At 44.9% G+C, this 16,697-nt stretch overlaps 2 protein-coding genes across 4 annotated transcripts in view; one reads left to right on the top strand and one right to left on the bottom strand.

Annotated features, from left to right (window-relative positions):
* Window positions 1–2: 2 nt before the first annotated feature.
* On the bottom strand, window positions 3–6,273 carry spg7 (SPG7 matrix AAA peptidase subunit, paraplegin). The gene is made up of 17 exons (XM_038283763.1): window positions 5,886–6,273; window positions 4,875–4,977; window positions 4,679–4,768; window positions 4,322–4,563; window positions 4,064–4,203; window positions 3,819–3,921; window positions 3,613–3,738; window positions 3,268–3,430; window positions 2,888–3,061; window positions 2,680–2,804; window positions 2,458–2,560; window positions 2,082–2,192; window positions 1,885–2,000; window positions 1,641–1,797; window positions 1,404–1,567; window positions 1,253–1,330; window positions 3–1,165 (listed from the first exon to the last, which is right to left on the bottom strand). Exons 1-17 carry the CDS (start codon window positions 6,108–6,110, stop codon window positions 962–964), a joined length of 2,424 nt encoding a protein of 807 aa, XP_038139691.1. The 5' UTR covers window positions 6,111–6,273; the 3' UTR covers window positions 3–961.
* Window positions 6,274–16,197: 9,924 nt separating this feature from the next.
* Window positions 16,198–16,697, top strand: part of ankrd11 (ankyrin repeat domain 11) — a 126,560-nt gene continuing 126,060 nt past the window's right edge. For all 3 annotated transcript variants that reach the window (XM_038283887.1, XM_038283888.1, XM_038283885.1), the window contains exon 1: window positions 16,198–16,636. The gene's annotated coding sequence lies outside the window, so the exon portion shown is untranslated. The remainder of the gene's footprint in view (window positions 16,637–16,697) is intronic.

Below are 16,697 nucleotides of genomic sequence, written 5' to 3'. Positions count from 1 at the left end.
CGCAGCTTTTAAATATTTATTTAAATATTTCTGCAAGTGAAATTTACAATCCCTCACATGGAGATCATCGTAAAAAGTTCCAGTTACTCTGACTGGATAAAAGTCTGAGGGAACCCAATAAAGTTGGTTTGCCTTAAAACGGTGGATTGATGAGCTCAATAAGTTTGACAGAACCAGAAAAACAAAAGATTTCATATCTTGTTTTGATGGCTGAGAGCAAAGCTTCCTCACATCAGCATTTACATTTGAATCCCTTTGACAACCCTGTAGAGATTAAATAATCTTGTCTTTTTGCACGACGACTGCTTAAAAACAAAAAAAATGCACACAACAGTTTAATTATATGACTCTACGCAGTAGCTGGAGTCATTTCCTGCCTGCTAAACATGAAGAACACATTTTATCTTCAGAGGGATATGTCACAGACATGGATTTCCTTTCAGCTCTTGCTTAAGCCTCATGTCTGTTTTACTGCAGAGTGATCCATTAATATGGTTGACATTAATGTTAATTGGAAATGAAACTTACAAGTAGGATATGTTTATGAAATGGCACTGTAAGATCTTTATTGCCTCTTGCAGATGTGAAGTCATAATTTCCCTAAAGAAATGCAAGAAATTCAAACCTGAATCAGTTACAGTACATCTGCATGAACAAGCAAAGAAACTGTACACCATAAACAATTTTTACACATCTGCATCATGAATGTTAAGCTGGGACGCATAGGGAGAACAATTGCAGTTTTCCTGCACAATTCTTAAAGTTGCACAGAAATCTTTCGGATCTGGAAGTGGATTCAGCTAAATCGAAGGGTTATGGATACAAACATTCATTTAGGTCTATAAGAAGTTTTTCAAACTTCACTTTTACAGCCATGGCCTTAATGTGAGGATGCTCTGCTTTTGCTAACTTCCCACCAGCTACTGAAAAACACTTTCAGATGCGGGACAAATAAAGAAAATCAGACTAATTGTGGATCAACGTCCTCTCTGCGTTTCCTGGGAGGTAGTTGAGGTTCATCCTCTCCTGTGTCCTGCTTGTCCCTCTCTGCCTCCACCCAGCTCTGTGGGAGGATGATCTTCTTTGGCCCAAACGGCGGCGGGCCCAGCAAGGCTTCGATGTCGTCATAGTTCACCACTTCACGGTCTAACAGAGCGTTTGCCAGCTGTAAGTACAGACCCAGAGGATTACACAATGGGGCAATTTTTAAAATTAAACAGCAAGCAGAAAAATTACAAAAGAAAGAACAAACCAGGATGAGCTTGTCCCTGTTGTCCAGCAGCAGTTTCTCTGTGTGTCTGTATGCACGAGCTATCAACATCTTTGCCTCCTGTCAGAGCAGACGCACATGATCAATATCGGCAGGAACTTTATAGACAGTGCTGACTAACAGCTGAACCCACATGATCCATCTGTTGCTGCAGGCCTTGGCTGAAAGGACGCCGGCCAACGGCGCCTTGCTCCTCCGTCTCAGGAAACGACACCTGTCCCACGCTGTCGCACATACCGTACTGCTTCACCATAGAGTAAGCCACCCGCGTCACCTTCCGCAAGTCGTCCTGAGCCCCTGCAGAGACAAAAGAGTCCTTTAGCCCTGCAGGAAGATTCCAGCAAATCATCTGGTGTGTAGGAGGTTCCACCTGTAGTGACTTTGTTAAAGGTGATGGCCTCTGCCGCTCTGCCCCCCAGCGCCATGCACATGCGCTGAAACAGCTGCTCCTTAGTGAACAGGTACTGGTCACGGGGTAAGATCTGAGCGAAACCCAGGGCGGCATTGGTTCGGGGCGCAATGGAGACCTGAGTGAGACATCAGAGAAATACTGTCAAATTTGGAAATATTTCTTTGACAATCAGGGTAGAAAGCTACATAGAGGAGCGTACTACCTTCATCACTGCCTCTGTGTGCTCCAGCAGCCATCCTACCAAGGCGTGTCCCGACTCGTGGAAGGCAACCACCCTCTGCTCCTCCTTAGACAGGATCTTGCTTTTCTTCACACTCCCTGAACAAACACAGCCACACCAGTCCCAATCCGAGCAGCGCATCATGACGGGTTTGCCTCAAAGTGTCTGCCTTACTCTACCTGCTATAACTCTTTCCACAGCATACTCAAAGTTAAAAGTATCGATGGACTTGAAGCCCTCTCTGGCGGCGTGCAGCGCAGCTTCGTTACAAATGTTTGCAATGTCTGCACCTGCAGGAAAAGAGAAGCGCCTTGTGCTCCTAAAATTTTTCGTGACTGTTTCAAGGACAGAATATCATATCTATGCCTGACCTAAAACATAAACAACAAATGGTGATGTGCAGTAATAACAGACACTCTTCACGTTGTCATGAATGAGTTAGAAAAAAACAATTATTACATATGAATGAAAAATCCAAATACTAAACTAATTTAAAAATGTCCTTCCTTGTACCAGCAAGGAAAAAGGACAAAAAAGGGTAGAACATGCATGTACCACTAAAGCCTGGGGTGAGCTCAGCCAGCCGCAGAGAATAAAAATTAGCTGGTTGCGTCAGCTTCAGGATCTTCAGATGTTGCTCATAGATCTCCTTTCTCTCCTGAAAGGGAAAAATAAAATTAAGACCAACCAGATCCAAGTCGCTAAACCATAACATTCAGACTATTAGACACAATAAGCTAAAAAAATCAACGATCGCTATGGATTGCTGCAAACTACCTGCAGTGTGGGAAGATCTATGAAGATGTGTCTGTCGAGCCTTCCAGGCCTCATGAGAGCGTTATCCAAAATGTCTGCTCTGTTGGTGGAGGCAAGAACAATGACGTGGTCTGTTGTTCCCATCCCTACCAAAAAAAAAAATGCTTTAAAAAGTCACTGATGGTTCTGAAAGCCAACAGACTGATGTGTATCACTGCGTTTCACCCACCATCCATCTCCACCAGGAGCTGGTTGAGGGTCTGCTCCTCCTCTGTGTTGGAGAAACCGGACATGTTGTTGGAGCGCTTCTTCCCCACAGCGTCGATCTCGTCAATGTAGACGATGCAAGGTGCTCTAGCACGGGCCTCTTTAAACAAACTCCTGACCCTGGCAGCACCAAGACCTGCACATGGACACAGTGGACGTCAAACCCTGGCCTTCATTGATTATCCAGCTATGGTAATGTTTAGAATGTTAGGGGAATTCTTCTGAAAAGCAGTTTAAAACCAGAGTTTTGGGGGGGGGGGGGTTTATTAAAAGAAAGTTATGAATGCGTTAAATAATTTTGTGAACCATTAGAAAAAACAGATAATTTTGAATGATACTAACCTCCAATGACCTCCACAAACTCAGAGCCAGCCATAGCCAGAAAGGGAACCTGAGCCTCTGTGGCTACAGCCTTGGCCAGCAGGGTTTTGCCACATCCTGGGGGCCCAAGCAGCAAGGCTCCCTTAGGAACCTTGGCTCCCAGATGCAGGTAGCGTTCTGGACTCTTAACAGTGAAAAACAACACAGAAAAAGTTAAATCACATCTTTATCAGGACTATTTAGAAGTCCTGTAAAAAAAAGAAATGACTAAGGTTAAAATAATCTATTTCTGATCCTAAAATTTTTTTTTTTTCGTGTTAAAATCAATGGAAGAGATTGAATGATGTGTTAAGTGAGTTTTCTTACCTTGAGGTAGTCGACAAATTCCTTTACCTCCATCTTAGCCTCATGCATACCAGCTACATCTTTGAAACTCACGCCTTTACCAGATTTGCCATCAACGATGGTGAACTTGGCCATCTTCAGCTGATTCTGTCCAATTGTTTATGTAAAACACAGTTAGCTTATTAGGCTAAAGTAACAGAGCAGCATTTTTTTTCCATTCAACTCACAAAAGCACTGAAACCTCCTTCTCTGCCGCCCATTCCTGCGAGTCGGAAGATATACCAAAGAATAGCCACACCGATAGCAGCCATTCCCAGAGCATAGACTGCACTGCAAAAACAAGAAATATATAGATATATTTAAATACATCAAAGTGTAAAACCTGACTCAAACAAACTAATGTTTCTTTAAAAAAAAAACTATAACTGCACTGGGATTTCATGCAAGACCTTGTAGCAGCATAAACTCTTACTTTCCAAAGAATCCTGTGCGTTTGTACGTCACCGGTATCCTGTCCTTGGTGTCGATGTTTAGTTCCTCCTCTGCTGCTCGAAGCTTCTCTTCAAATTTGTCAATGTTTGCAACCTGCATTCTGTACGTAAGTGCCAGCCTCTGCAAAAAAACAATAAAAAAATGATATGAGAAGAAATTGACGAAATGAGACAATTCTCCCTTCTAATTAGTATTAGATACTGAGAATGTGTTTACAGGAATTCCCAAAACAACATACAGGCCTTCCAAAGATGACAGCCCCAGGATGAAGGTAGATTTCTACAATGTCACTCTCAGGAACAACCTGCACGCGGGACACCTCCCCCTTCGCCAACATCTCATTGACAAAGTCATTCCAGGAGATGTTGCCGCCGCTGGTGTTGATGGAGTTAAGCAGGCTCATAATAAGTGCTATGATGAACAGCGTCCGCAGGCGCTCGCGGTACATCTGATCCTCCTGCTCACGCCGTTTCTTCTCCTCTGAAATGTAAAGATTAAATACGATATGAAGAAGATCTCATGATTACAGTAAAATATGTTTTTTGTTTTTTTTTACTCCTCAGAGGTTTGCCAGCTAAAGCAGTTTACCACATACCTTCATCTTCCTGAGGAGTTTTCCCCTTTGGTCCAGAACCTTTATTTTTCTGGTTTTTAGCTTGAGATGTACTGAAAAAGTAAGTTGTCCCTGGAAGTAAATATATGTAATATATTTTACAGTAAGTGTTAGTATTTAACAACAGGTACAATATAAAGAGATGTTTTTAAAAAAAGAAAGTAAATCCATTATGTACCTAATAAATTTACTAAACCCACTGGGTTTCTCAGCAGGTTACTTCTGATTAACTCTTTGCCAAGTCCAACCATGCCAGGACCCAAGGGCTTGTGGAGAAGACTCTGAAATAAATAATATAAACCAGAGAAAATAGGTTGGTGATCTATAAGTTAAATCTGAACAGGAAATCTTTTTTTTCTTTCCCAATACTGGTTGTTTCATCTGAGGCAGAACTCTGCAGCCTAAACAATTTAAACACTTTGTCTTTTCCTGCTAAAAAAAGTTGATTAAATAAAATCAAAACTTTATCAAGTGAGCTGTAACAAGACTAAGTTCTCAGGTGGCATACAAAGTAGTGCACTTTGATTGTTCCTACAAGACAGGAAGCTGCAGAAGCATAGCTTTACCTTTTACAAAGTGTTTCTGTTTTCATAAAACAGTGGATCCTAACAACATTGTATGGCTAAATAATGCACATTAACATAAAAGAATAGTAACCAGGAGAAAAGTTCAATATATTAAGTGGAATAGACAGTTTATTGGATCTCTTCTTCGTGTTCTCCTTTTGTAAATACTTAATCAACCGGCCCAGAACCAATAACAATAATAATAGCAGTTATTTGTTTCAGACTTATATAAAAGTTAAATTGTTCAGCAAATGTACTCTAATTGAAAATATAGAAGGCTCATTGAAATCCTTTCCATAAAAAAAAAAAAATGAACAGCCCAATATTAAAATGGATATATCATATAGTGGAAATACTTAGATATTACCACTTAACAATTCAGTAATAGTAATGCTTCATTTTTCTAATTCTTTTTACAGTAATTATAAGTTATGTTGATGTGTGTATTTATGCATGTGTACAGAAATAAGAGCTATATATTTGCAGATAAAAGTCACTGAGACAAGGTAACTTTGTAAAACATTACAGAGTTAAAAACTTCCAAAATACAAACAGAAGCTAAATTGTTGAGTTTTATTTTGAAAAGTTCTTCTGACATTTAGCTCAGAAAGCTCCTTGTTTACCTGAATGAGTTTCTCCTGTGGCTGACCTGATAGGCTCCGCTGTGATCTTGATAGATGAGGTGTTTTCAACACATTAGCAAACCTGAACAGCGCATTCCTAGCACCTTCACTTGATGTCGCTCTGTTTGTTAAAACATGACAGTTTCGCCTAGGTAGCATCCAAAACATACTTCTGCTGTACTTTCTACAAATCCCAGCACTTTTCGGGAAGAGAAATGCTGACATGGTGACTGTTATCGGTGAAAATTGATATCAGCTTCGCAGAAACAATATCATGTCGTAATTCTTCCACGGACGTCCGTATTTAGAGACATTTGTTTTTAACCTAAACCTCTGTCTGGAGCTAACATGATGCTAGGTTATCCAATGGTTACGTATAATTTTCTTCTTTACAGCAAGTGAAGAGCACCAAGGAGCTCCCCAGGCAACACTGCCACCTACAGGCCTTTCATAGTGTAATGATTCTGTGTTTTGTTTTATTGGGCTCCATATGGTTATGTGTTTTCTGTTCCCTTCCTTATGTGTTTCCTTTGCCTGACTCTGCTGGCTCCTGCTCTCATGCGATAGGCCTGTTGGTTCGCGTGGGGGGGGAGCTGGGAGAGCAGCGGTTCCATGACCGGAAGTGTTAAGCGGGGTTGAGAAGGCTAACTAGAGAGCTATCGTTGTTGGTGTATATGCTAGCCATCTTGTGAGGGGCGTGAGCTGTGGCCTCAGAAATAACAGCTCGTTTTGCTTAATAAACCTGTTGACGGCAATAGCTCGGCGTAACTGGCATCATTACACTGGTGTCAGAAGTGACCGGAACTACGGGACTGTGAGTTGTTTCTGCGCGCTAGCACCGTTAGCCGCTACGTTAGCGTCATGGACGGCGCGTTTTCCAACTTTGGACTCAAGACAGAAGGGGAAGAAGAAGGCGAGGCTTGGAACGCGGAGCTGCAAAGGCTGGATAGAGCAAGAGCTTCTCTGCGTGGTTTCACAGTCGGGATGGCTGCTGAAGCGGGCCTGGCTGCCGGCGGGAAACCGCGGCCTGCAACGCTGTCGGCACCGGCGGAAGACTACGCCGGATATTATGGCGGGGGCGGCGGAAATAACGACGACGGCGAACATACTTCTTCTTCTTATGAGATTTTATGGCGGTTGGCAAACTTGTGAAATGTGCATTACCGCCACCAACTGATATGGAGTAAAGCAAGGAAACAGGAAACGATTCACCCCCCCCAAAAAAAAAAAAAAAAAAAAAAAAAAAAAAAAAAATAAAAAAATAAAAAAATACAATAAAATAACCTGTGTAACTTAAACCCACATAATACTAAATTATACTAAATTACATTTGCCCGTATAATTTTAATTTACTCTAGGTCATCGTACCTCTGCCAGTTTCTGATGGTCCCATTGGTCTTTCCATCATGCTTCCAACCATCTCCCAGTTCATATCTTTAACATCCAGATATTTTTCTGCAGCCTTCACTATTATTTTGATTTTTTCTGTTTTTTTTGTCGTCTGAGCAGTACAATTAATCACTTCCACCATGAAAAGAACAAAATTTGTCTTTTTAACAATTAGTGAGTCTTCATCAATTTTTGGAGATTTCTCTAGAGGTTTGAAATTTGCCGTGTGTTGAACTGTAGGTTTGGGTTTTTCTGACTGAGATGGGATCCTTTTTGCAGCTTCAGCATAAGTTATTCCAAGCTCAAATTTCATTTTTTTTATTTCTTCAGACCTTTTGCTTGCTTCACAGCCGCGATAAGCAGCAGTATGTTCTCCACCACAATTACAGCATTTTATTTTAGCTTCTTTTCCACATTTACCATATTCATGTTCTCCTGCACACCTTCCACACCTCTGTTTCCCTTTACAAACTGCTGCAATGTGTCCGAATTTTTGACATTTGAAACATCTCAATGGTGGTGGATTGTAGATTTTGACATTGTAACTGATGTAACCGATGAATACTTTGCTTGGTAATTGCTCTTCCTCGAATTTAATTAGTACAGATAAACTGTCAGATCTTTCTCCGTTTCTTGTTGTTTTTAACCGTTTTACTTCTTTTACTTTTGCACCGCTTATGTTTTCCAGAATCTCTTTTTCAGAAATTTTCAGAGGAACTCCTCCAATGACTCCCCTGCTGATCTTTTTGTTCTCCATTAGGCTGCACTGAACTCTTATCCCGTCAATTTTGTTAATACGTATTGCTTTGCCTTGCTGGGCGCTGTCTCTGCAGTTAATTAGCAGGTCTCCACTGTACAGAATTCTGGCACCTCTGACTTCTCCAACAAGTTTATTGATGGTTTTTGTTAAGTGAACCGGATTCCAGTTTGTAAAAGAGTCTGCCTGATTAACGACTTTGAATATGACTTTGAATTCATTTTGTTGTGCTGTGGAATGTATGGATTGATCATCACTGGATTGTTCTGAACTAGATTCCCCTTTAACTGATCTCTGTTTTTTCCGCTTTTTCTCATTTTTTGATGCTGCTATCTTCCAACCTTCATTGTCACTATTTCCCTCTTCCATCCCACAAGAATCGCTTCCTGTTTCCTCACTACTCACGGCCCAGGACATTTCTCCACAAGCAGAGCAGCTTCAAAACACGCGCCATGCACCAAACGACCAACCGCCGACGGCGAACATAACATTGCTGTACCGCTGAAAACGCCCAAGTACACCGGTAGGTCGAACTGGGAGGCCTTCCATGCGCAGTTTGAACTGCTGGCTCAGGCAGGAAGATGGACATTAGAGCATAAAGCTTTGCAGCTAGCTCTCTGCTTACAAGATGATGCACTGGATTGCCTGTTGCTGTTGGGGTCGGAGGACAGGAAGGACTACAATGCTTTGGTTGGAGCACTAAAGAGGCGGTTTGGACAATGTGTACAGCCTGATGTCTTTAAAAATAAACTGTCCACCAGGAACAGGCTGGCAGGTGAACCTCTGCGAGTGTTAGCTAATGACATTGAGAGCCTTACACGCAGAGCGTATGCACACATGCCCTCAAGTGTACAGAATGAACTGGCAAAGGATCAGTTTATTCGAGCTCTGTCTCCCCCGGAGCTACGGATGCAAGTTCAGCTCATACACCCAGCCTCCCTACAGGAGGCGCTAGATTTAGCAATGGAGAGGGAGTGCCTCTGTGGAGCAACTGCAGGAGGTGATCAGAGCGGACAACCTCCAGCTTGCAGGGCTGCAAAACCGACACAACTGGACCAGGAGAAGCCTGCGTGGGTTTCAGAACTAACTGAGCTGGTTCGAGCAGTCTCCCTGCAGTCAGCACAGGGCTCATCTGCAACCCCTGCCCTGTGTTGGGGCTAGGGGTGTAAATAATAATCGTTTTGTATCGATGCATCGATCCAAAAGCCGACGATCCGATGCATCGACACGTCCGCAAGATAATCGATTCATGTTTTTTTTTTCCTCCGGTCTATTTTTATCCATTTGCTCCTGGGCGTAATTCTCCCTCCCGTGCTGCGGTGCCGCTAAACCTATTTTACCCTCCTACCGCGCTTCCTGGTTATACTCTTACAGCAGTTTGTTGCAGCAAGCTTGACACAGACATTTTTAAATTATGCTCAGTATTGAAGCGTGGTCTGGGCTACACGCTGTGGGTCTAGATACGGCCGAGGCGATGAGGAAGTGGGGGCGAGTTTAGTCCGACGACAGAGGGACAATGGGGCAAAAAGAGCGGAGATTCAGCTGGAAAAAGGGTCCCAGCGGTCTCGCGCACCTCGCTCTTCTAGCGGGTCGAACTTCACGAGTTGTTTTCCGCAATTTCGGTCATAAAAACAAAACAAGCCGGCCTCCTGTCTGGTGCACTGTTTGCAATCAGCTACAATCTGGGAGAGGTGCAGCGTCTCTCAAGGGGGCGGTGACGTCGACACTGGAGCCTTCTTCTTCTTCTTCTTCTTCTTTTATTTAATGGCGGTTGGCAAACAACTTATAGGTGCATTACCGCCACCTTCCAGAATGGAGTATGGACCAGACAAATTATTATATTCTCCCTAAAATACCCGTTCTTCTTAGAAAATTAAAAATACTACCAAAAACTACATCCCCAGATGACCTTTGAAACAATTTCCTTATATCTAGTTTATTTTTATTCCTGTCTAACTCTCTACGCAACATCGCTCTTTCCTGAGTATATTTATTACATTCTAAAAAAATATGTTGGACAGTTTCTCTGGAGCCGAGGTATTGCATTGAACTCATTACACTGATATTGTGCAGTATTTTTGCAGTATTTTTTGATGCAACTTTTCTACTTCTGTTATTTGCTGTTGTTTCTAAAGAAAATGCATAATGATATTACAGCTTTCATTGATTTATTTCAAACTTGAAACTTTCTTTAGCCTGTAAGGTGTAAAAAAAAAAATAATAAAATAATAATAAAAAAAATAACCGATTAATCGATTAATCGAATCGTGGTGTATTCCTGAGTATCGAAAATAATCGAATCGTTGGTTCAGGAAATCGATACTGAATCGAATCGCCATGATGGATGTGATTTACACCCCTAGTTGGGGCTGTGGTCAACCGGGACATCTCCTCAGACGATGTCCTAAAGCATCCAGGAAGCAGGGAAACGACACGGGCCGCAGAGGGGAGGCGTCGCGGACCCCAGCTGTAGCCTCCACGTCTGAATCACCGTCTGACAGCCTCCGACAGCGCGGTCAGGGAACCCAGGCCCCAACGGCCCCAGGACTGGATGACTGCCACAGGGGGGTGGCCGTGGTTCCAGTGGTTGGCCGCACATGTGTCGGCGACTTTTGCTACGTCCCTGTCACGGTGGAAGGAGTCTCCTGCACTGCTCTGATTGACACTGGGTCCACAGTAACACTGGTGAGGCCCGATGTAGTGTCGGACTGGGCCCGGATTCAGCCCACTACGGTACAGCTGCGCACAGTTACCGGGGACATGGCACCTATGTTAGGGAGGGGGGCATTGACTGTGACTGTGGGGGGCAGATCCATCACCCATCCAGTGTGGGTAGCAGAGGTGCAAGACAGGTGTATCTTGGGGCTGGATTTCTTAAGGGCTGCAGGGTGCCAGCTGGACTTGGGAGGGGGGACATGGAAGTTTAAGGAAGGGCCCCTAATCCAGCTCGGTTCCACAGTCCCAGATCCAGTCTCACCGGGGCCTACAGCCTGTCAGTCAATGCTTCAGGGTGCAACAGAAGATGCATCACTGGACGTGGTGCGGAAGATCTGGGCAGAGAACTGTAGGGGTTTGGATACCCAACAACAAAAGCAACTGTGGCAGCTGCTCGTGGACTTTAAAGACAGCTTTGCCTTAAACGATGACCAGGTGGGGCGGACTCAGCTAGTGGAGCATGACATCTTGACGGGGGACGCCCCACCAATTAAATGTCGGCCCCGTCGTCTCCCCCTGGCCCGGCAAGACGCATGTGACAAGGCCGTGTTAAGTTTGTTGCAAACGGGCATTATTGAGCCGTCTGAGAGCCCCTGGGCAGCGGCTGTAGTCATGGTGCCCAAAAAGAATGGGGAGTGGCGCCTTTGTGTGGACTACAGGCCGCTGAACGGGGTGACAAAAAAAGACTCGTACCCGTTGCCTAGGGTGGACGAGTCGCTGGATCTGGTGTCTGGTTCCAGCTGGTTTTCCTCCCTGGATCTCCGCAGCGGCTATTATCAGGTTCCCCTCTCAGAGGGTGCCCGACCAAAGACTGCTTTTTGTACAGGGCGGGGACTCTGGCAGTTCAAAGTCCTCTCATTCGGACTGTGTAATGCACCAGCCACCTTTTCCAGGTTGATGGACCGGGTGTTGGCTGACATTCCCCGCCAAGAATGTCTAGTATATCTGGATGATATACTGGTCCACGGCACCTCTTTTGCAGCAGCCTTGGGCTCTCTTCGTCGGGTGCTGGAAAGAATTAGAGCCACAGGCCTGAAGCTCAACCCAGATAAATGTAATTTCATGCAGCAGGAGGTGACATTTCTGGGCCACCAGATTGGGAGAGAGGGCATCAGCACCATGGTGGAGAAAGTGAAGATGGTGACAGATTGGCCCATTCCCACTACGCAGAGGGATCTTAAGAGTTTCCTGGGGTTAGCCTCTTATTACAGGAGGTTCGTGCGAGGATTTGCAAGCATAGCAGCCCCACTTTTCCAACTCCTCCAGAAGAACCAGGAGTATGCGTGGACAGAACAGTGCCAGGGGGCATTCGACTGCCTGCGGCAGGCTCTGACTGGAGCCCCAGTACTTGCTCCAGCTGACCCCACCCCCCCCTTCATTCTCGACACCGATGCAAGTGGATTGGGGGTCGGGGGCGTCCTTGCCCAGGTGAGCCCCGAAGGAGAAAGAGTGGTGGGTTACTTCAGCAGGGCCTTTAACAAGGCAGAAAAACGTTACTGTGTTACAAGGCGGGAGCTGCTGGCGGTGATACTTTCGCTGCGGCATTTTAAGTACTACCTCTGCGGCCTGCCTTTCACTTTAAGGACCGATCACTCTGCTCTCCAGTGGCTGATGTCCTTTAAAGAACCCGAAGGCCAAGTGGCCCGGTGGCTGGAAGAGCTGCAAACCTTCAATTTTACGGTTGTCCATAGGGCTGGAACTAAGCATGCTAATGCTGACGCTCTCTCCAGGCGGCCCTGCGCTATGGAGGGATGCAGTTACTGTGACCGGAGGGAGAGGTTGGAGGAGGAGCAGCTGAACCTGAGCCAGCCAGTATCATGTCAGAGTGGCTTGGTTTCCTGCAGAGAGCTGCAGGCTGTGGACACCGATACCTGGAGGCAGCAGCAGGACCAGGATCCCGACATCCAGCCCGTGGTGCAGTGGTTGGAGAGACAGCTAAAGCCGCCATGGGAGGAGGTTGCCGGGCTTTCGCTAGCAACCAAAGGCCTGTGGTCCAAGTTTGAGGTGCTGCGCCTGGAGGAGGGGGTGCTGCAGAGGGCATGGAAGGAGCCTGCCACAGGAGAGGAGAGATGGCAGATCGTAGTCCCCAAAGGCCTGCAGGAGGTTGTCCTGCAAGCGATGCACGGAACCGCAGGGTCTGGACATTTTGGGGTCACAAAGACTCTCCGCCGCCTCCGGCAGGGTTTTTACTGGGGTCGGTGCAGGAGGGATGTAGAGGACTTCTGTCGTCACTGTGACCCCTGCACAGCCCGGAAGGGACCTCCAGGCCAGTCACATGCCCAGCTGCAACAGTTCGTAGTAGGGGCCCCTATGGAGAGGGTGGCGGTGGATGTCATGGGCCCACTACCACGCTCTGACAAAGGAAACCGCTATGTTCTGTCGGCTATTGACTATTTTACAAAATGGCCAGAGGCCTATGCCATCCCCGACCAGGAAGCAGAGACAGTGGCAGATGCCTTGGTAGGAGGGTTGATTAGCAGGTTTGGGGTACCGGACATTATTCACAGTGACCAGGGCAGAAATTTTGAGTCACGGGTGTTTTCTGTCATGTGCAGCCGTCTTGGCATTCAGAAAACAAGGACAACACCACTACGTCCCCAGAGTGACGGCCTGGTGGAAAGACTCCACCGCACCTTGGGACAGCAGCTGGCCATTCTCACAGCGGAGCATCAGCGGGACTGGGACGAGCACCTCCCACTGGTGCTGATGGCATGCCGCTCAGCTGTGCAGGACTCCACAGCCTGCACACCATCGCTCCTCATGTTGGGGAGGGAGCTGCGCACGCCAGCTGACCTATCTTTCGGGCGCCCCCCGGATGCGCCTGCTGCTCCAGCTTGTCCTGAGTATGCTAGAAAGATCCAGGACAGGTTGGAGACGGCACACGCGTTCGCTCGGAGGCAGCAGGAGGAAGCTGGTGTGCGTCAAAAAAGGAACTATGATGTGAGGGCAAAGGGCCGACACTTTACCCCAGGGGAACTGGTCTGGGTTTACAACCCCCAGAGGAAGAAGGGCCGCTGCCCAAAGTTGGACAGTAAGTGGGTTGGTCCCTGCCGGGTGTTGGAGCGTATGGGGGAGGTCGTCTACAGGGTGCAGATGTCCCTGAACAGGAGGAAACTAGCGCTGCACAGAGACAGACTGGCCCCCTACCGAAGCGGGGCTGCTCCACAGGCCCTGGGAAACCATCAGTTGGGGGTGGCAGTATCGCCACCAGCCTCCAAAGAAGCCACACAGCTGCTGCCGAGTGACGTCCCTGCGGTGCAGTCTGAAACATCGCAGGGGGGGCCGCCTACGGCGGGCTAGAAGGGCCCCAAGACGGTTCGATGATTTTGTTTGTTCCCTCGTGGGCGAGGAACTCTGTAGTGGGGGGGTAGTGTAATGATTCTGTGTTTTGTTTTATTGGGGTCCATATGGTTATGTGTTTTCTGTTCCCTTCCTTATGTGTTTCCTTTGCCTGACTCTGCTGGCTCCTGCTCTCATGCGATAGGCCTGTTGGTTCGCGTGGGGGGGGAGCTGGGAGAGCAGCGGTTCCAAGACCGGAAGTGTTAAGCGGGTTGAGAAGGCTAACTAGAGAGCTATCGTTGTTGGTGTATATGCTAGCCATGTTGTGAGGGGCGTGAGCTGTGGCCTCAGAAATAACAGCTCGTTTTGCTTAATAAACCTGTTGACGGCAATAGCTCGGCGTAACTGGCATCATTACAATAGTTACTACAGCTATTCCACCAGACGAGCTACAATAAGTTAAAATGTACTGATTTTTTGTTATTTCAAACCTAAATATGTAATTAAATGTCTTCAGGCAGTCATTCTAATGACCAGTGGAGATATTTGATCTGTATTAAAGTACTTGAATTATATAGACGGCAAACGAATATATAGCAAAACCACTTAGTATGTAAAATGCAATGACTCGACGCAATCAACTGGTTTTCTTTGTCCGAAACTTTTATCCAATCTGACTTTTTTCCCTGAAAAGTGCCTTGAGATTACATGTGTTGTGGCGCTATATAAATAATTGGCGCTATATAGATAAATTTAATTAAATTTAATTGTTTAATTAGCTGATAAACACCTTTTATAATCTGTATACCTTTTGTAACTATTATTATAAATTCCTGACAACCTAAAACTTTGCTATGAATAATTAAGGTTACTCTTTAGCAGAAAATCATACATTTAAAACAAACGAACAAAAGAACATTTGGTGTCTAAAGAAAGTTTAGAATGTTTATAAACTATACTGACAAGAATATAGTTTATAATAATAACTTCCTTGGAATAACAATCTCTTGTTAAAGAAGCATTTTACTTAAATTTCAGTGTTATAATAAGATATTAGACAGTACGATAAATTCTCAACAAGTTGAATTTACTTTTTCATCTTAAGGTTACAGTGTGCCCGTCTTCCAGCAGAGGGCACCATTGTTTAAAGCTGACATGATGACGATTAGAAGTTTAACTGAAATATATCTGTGAACTTTTTGTAAAAAAAAAATATGAAAAAATTAATATATATATATATTACTATCAGTGCTTTGACTAGACGTATAATATAAATAATTATTTACAAATAATATTAAATATTTATATATATATGTGTGTGTGTGTCCAAGTACTACGTTGAGATTTATTCTTGAAGATAAATACATTTTATATAAGTTTGTGTGCTATCTGTCAGTAAATACATAACACATTGCTTTCAGTATGTGTACAGGTCAGTTTGAGCGGTTTGAGGGATTTTTTTTCTTTCGACCAATGAGAACGCTCGTTTCATAACTTTGCAGTTTATTTTGACCAGGGGTGTATCTGATTTAAACACCTTGATGTCCCGCCTTAAGCTCAACGACACAAGCATGTATAGCTTAAATTTTAGATTCACCGTAAGAGCTTATTTCCGACTATCATTTTGAACATTAATCCCATACCTAGTCATCGTAAAACAAATTTTATTACACAAAAATTGTATTTACAACAATTCGTCGTTGTTGCGTTTTAGACACGTTTATTGTGTAACTATCCGAGATAGCCTTCATGTAACTATTCACAGACGTTGCTGTTTTTTACTATTGATACGATGTATTGAAATACATTTAGTGTTTGGCAATATTTTAACCGCCTTTCTGTGTGCAGTGCAAAGTTCATAATAGGTTTTGGGAAATGAGATATAACTATTGCAGTTTTAACTAAGTTATAAACCAAGCCTACCCAATGCCTGAACTCCATTTCCTTTTCTCAGGCCTCCAACTACATAATGGAGTGTGGTGTTTTGCGTTTGAAACTGTGAGCTGAGTTCAGCCACGTTGGAACCCCGTTCTTCTGTAGTTTTAACTCGGCTCGGCTTCCTTTACGGATCCAAAATGGCGTCAGTTTCCCATTGCAGTAGGAGTATCCGCCTACAGCGTGAGAGCCAATCAGAACGCTCCTTTCATCCCGGATGCATTTCCGTCTGGAGCGTCTACACACTGAAGTCAAAGGTAGCTTGAAAACCGCTCGAATGGGTTGGCGGAGAGGATTAAAGCGAATCAGAAATATACTATTTTGAGGCTTTACGTTTACCCGAACAAGCCTTCAGTTCTACAAATGGACCCCTAAAGGTCCCTAGCTTGTGGTGAAGATGAAATAGCTGCGCCGAACTCAAGTTTTCTTGGATATTTTAGTCTTCGTTTCTCTGGACGTCTGTTTGTTGGTCTACAGGCTAGCGCTAGCACCAAGCGACTCTGGTGAGCTGGGTTTAGCTGCAACGGTCCCTACCAGCTTATTTATGCGGATGTCTCCGGAATTTATGTTGAACCGACGGCGACAAATGGGAGCATCCAGCAACAATCGAAAATGTTGCGGCATAGACTAAACGTTTAATGTCCTGAGGACTGTTTAAATTCGACTTCAGACGGAGGTAAGTCTCAGGTTACCAACCCTGCAATGCTAACATGTTAACAACAACAAACTGACTCCAT

Source organism: Cyprinodon tularosa, unplaced genomic scaffold (assembly GCF_016077235.1).
Source record: "Cyprinodon tularosa strain WSP-4 unplaced genomic scaffold, ASM1607723v1 ctg197, whole genome shotgun sequence".
In the NCBI taxonomy this organism is placed as follows: Eukaryota; Metazoa; Chordata; class Actinopteri; order Cyprinodontiformes; family Cyprinodontidae; genus Cyprinodon; species Cyprinodon tularosa.
The sequence above is the reverse complement of the archived record's forward strand: the minus strand, read 5'-3'. Positions and strand labels throughout refer to the sequence as shown.

Excerpts from the sequence above, each read along its gene's own strand:
- spg7 (XM_038283763.1), bottom strand. The coding sequence starts at position 6,110 with ATGTCAGCATTTCTCTTCCCGAAAAGTGCTGGGATTTGTAGAAAGTAC. Across the intron at positions 1,798-1,884 it reads ACACAGAGGCAGTGATGAAG|GTCTCCATTGCGCCCCGAAC; the intron begins GTAGTACGCTCC and ends TGTCTCACTCAG. Across the intron at positions 1,166-1,252 it reads ACAGGGACAAGCTCATCCTG|CTGGCAAACGCTCTGTTAGA; the intron begins GTTTGTTCTTTC and ends CTGTACTTACAG.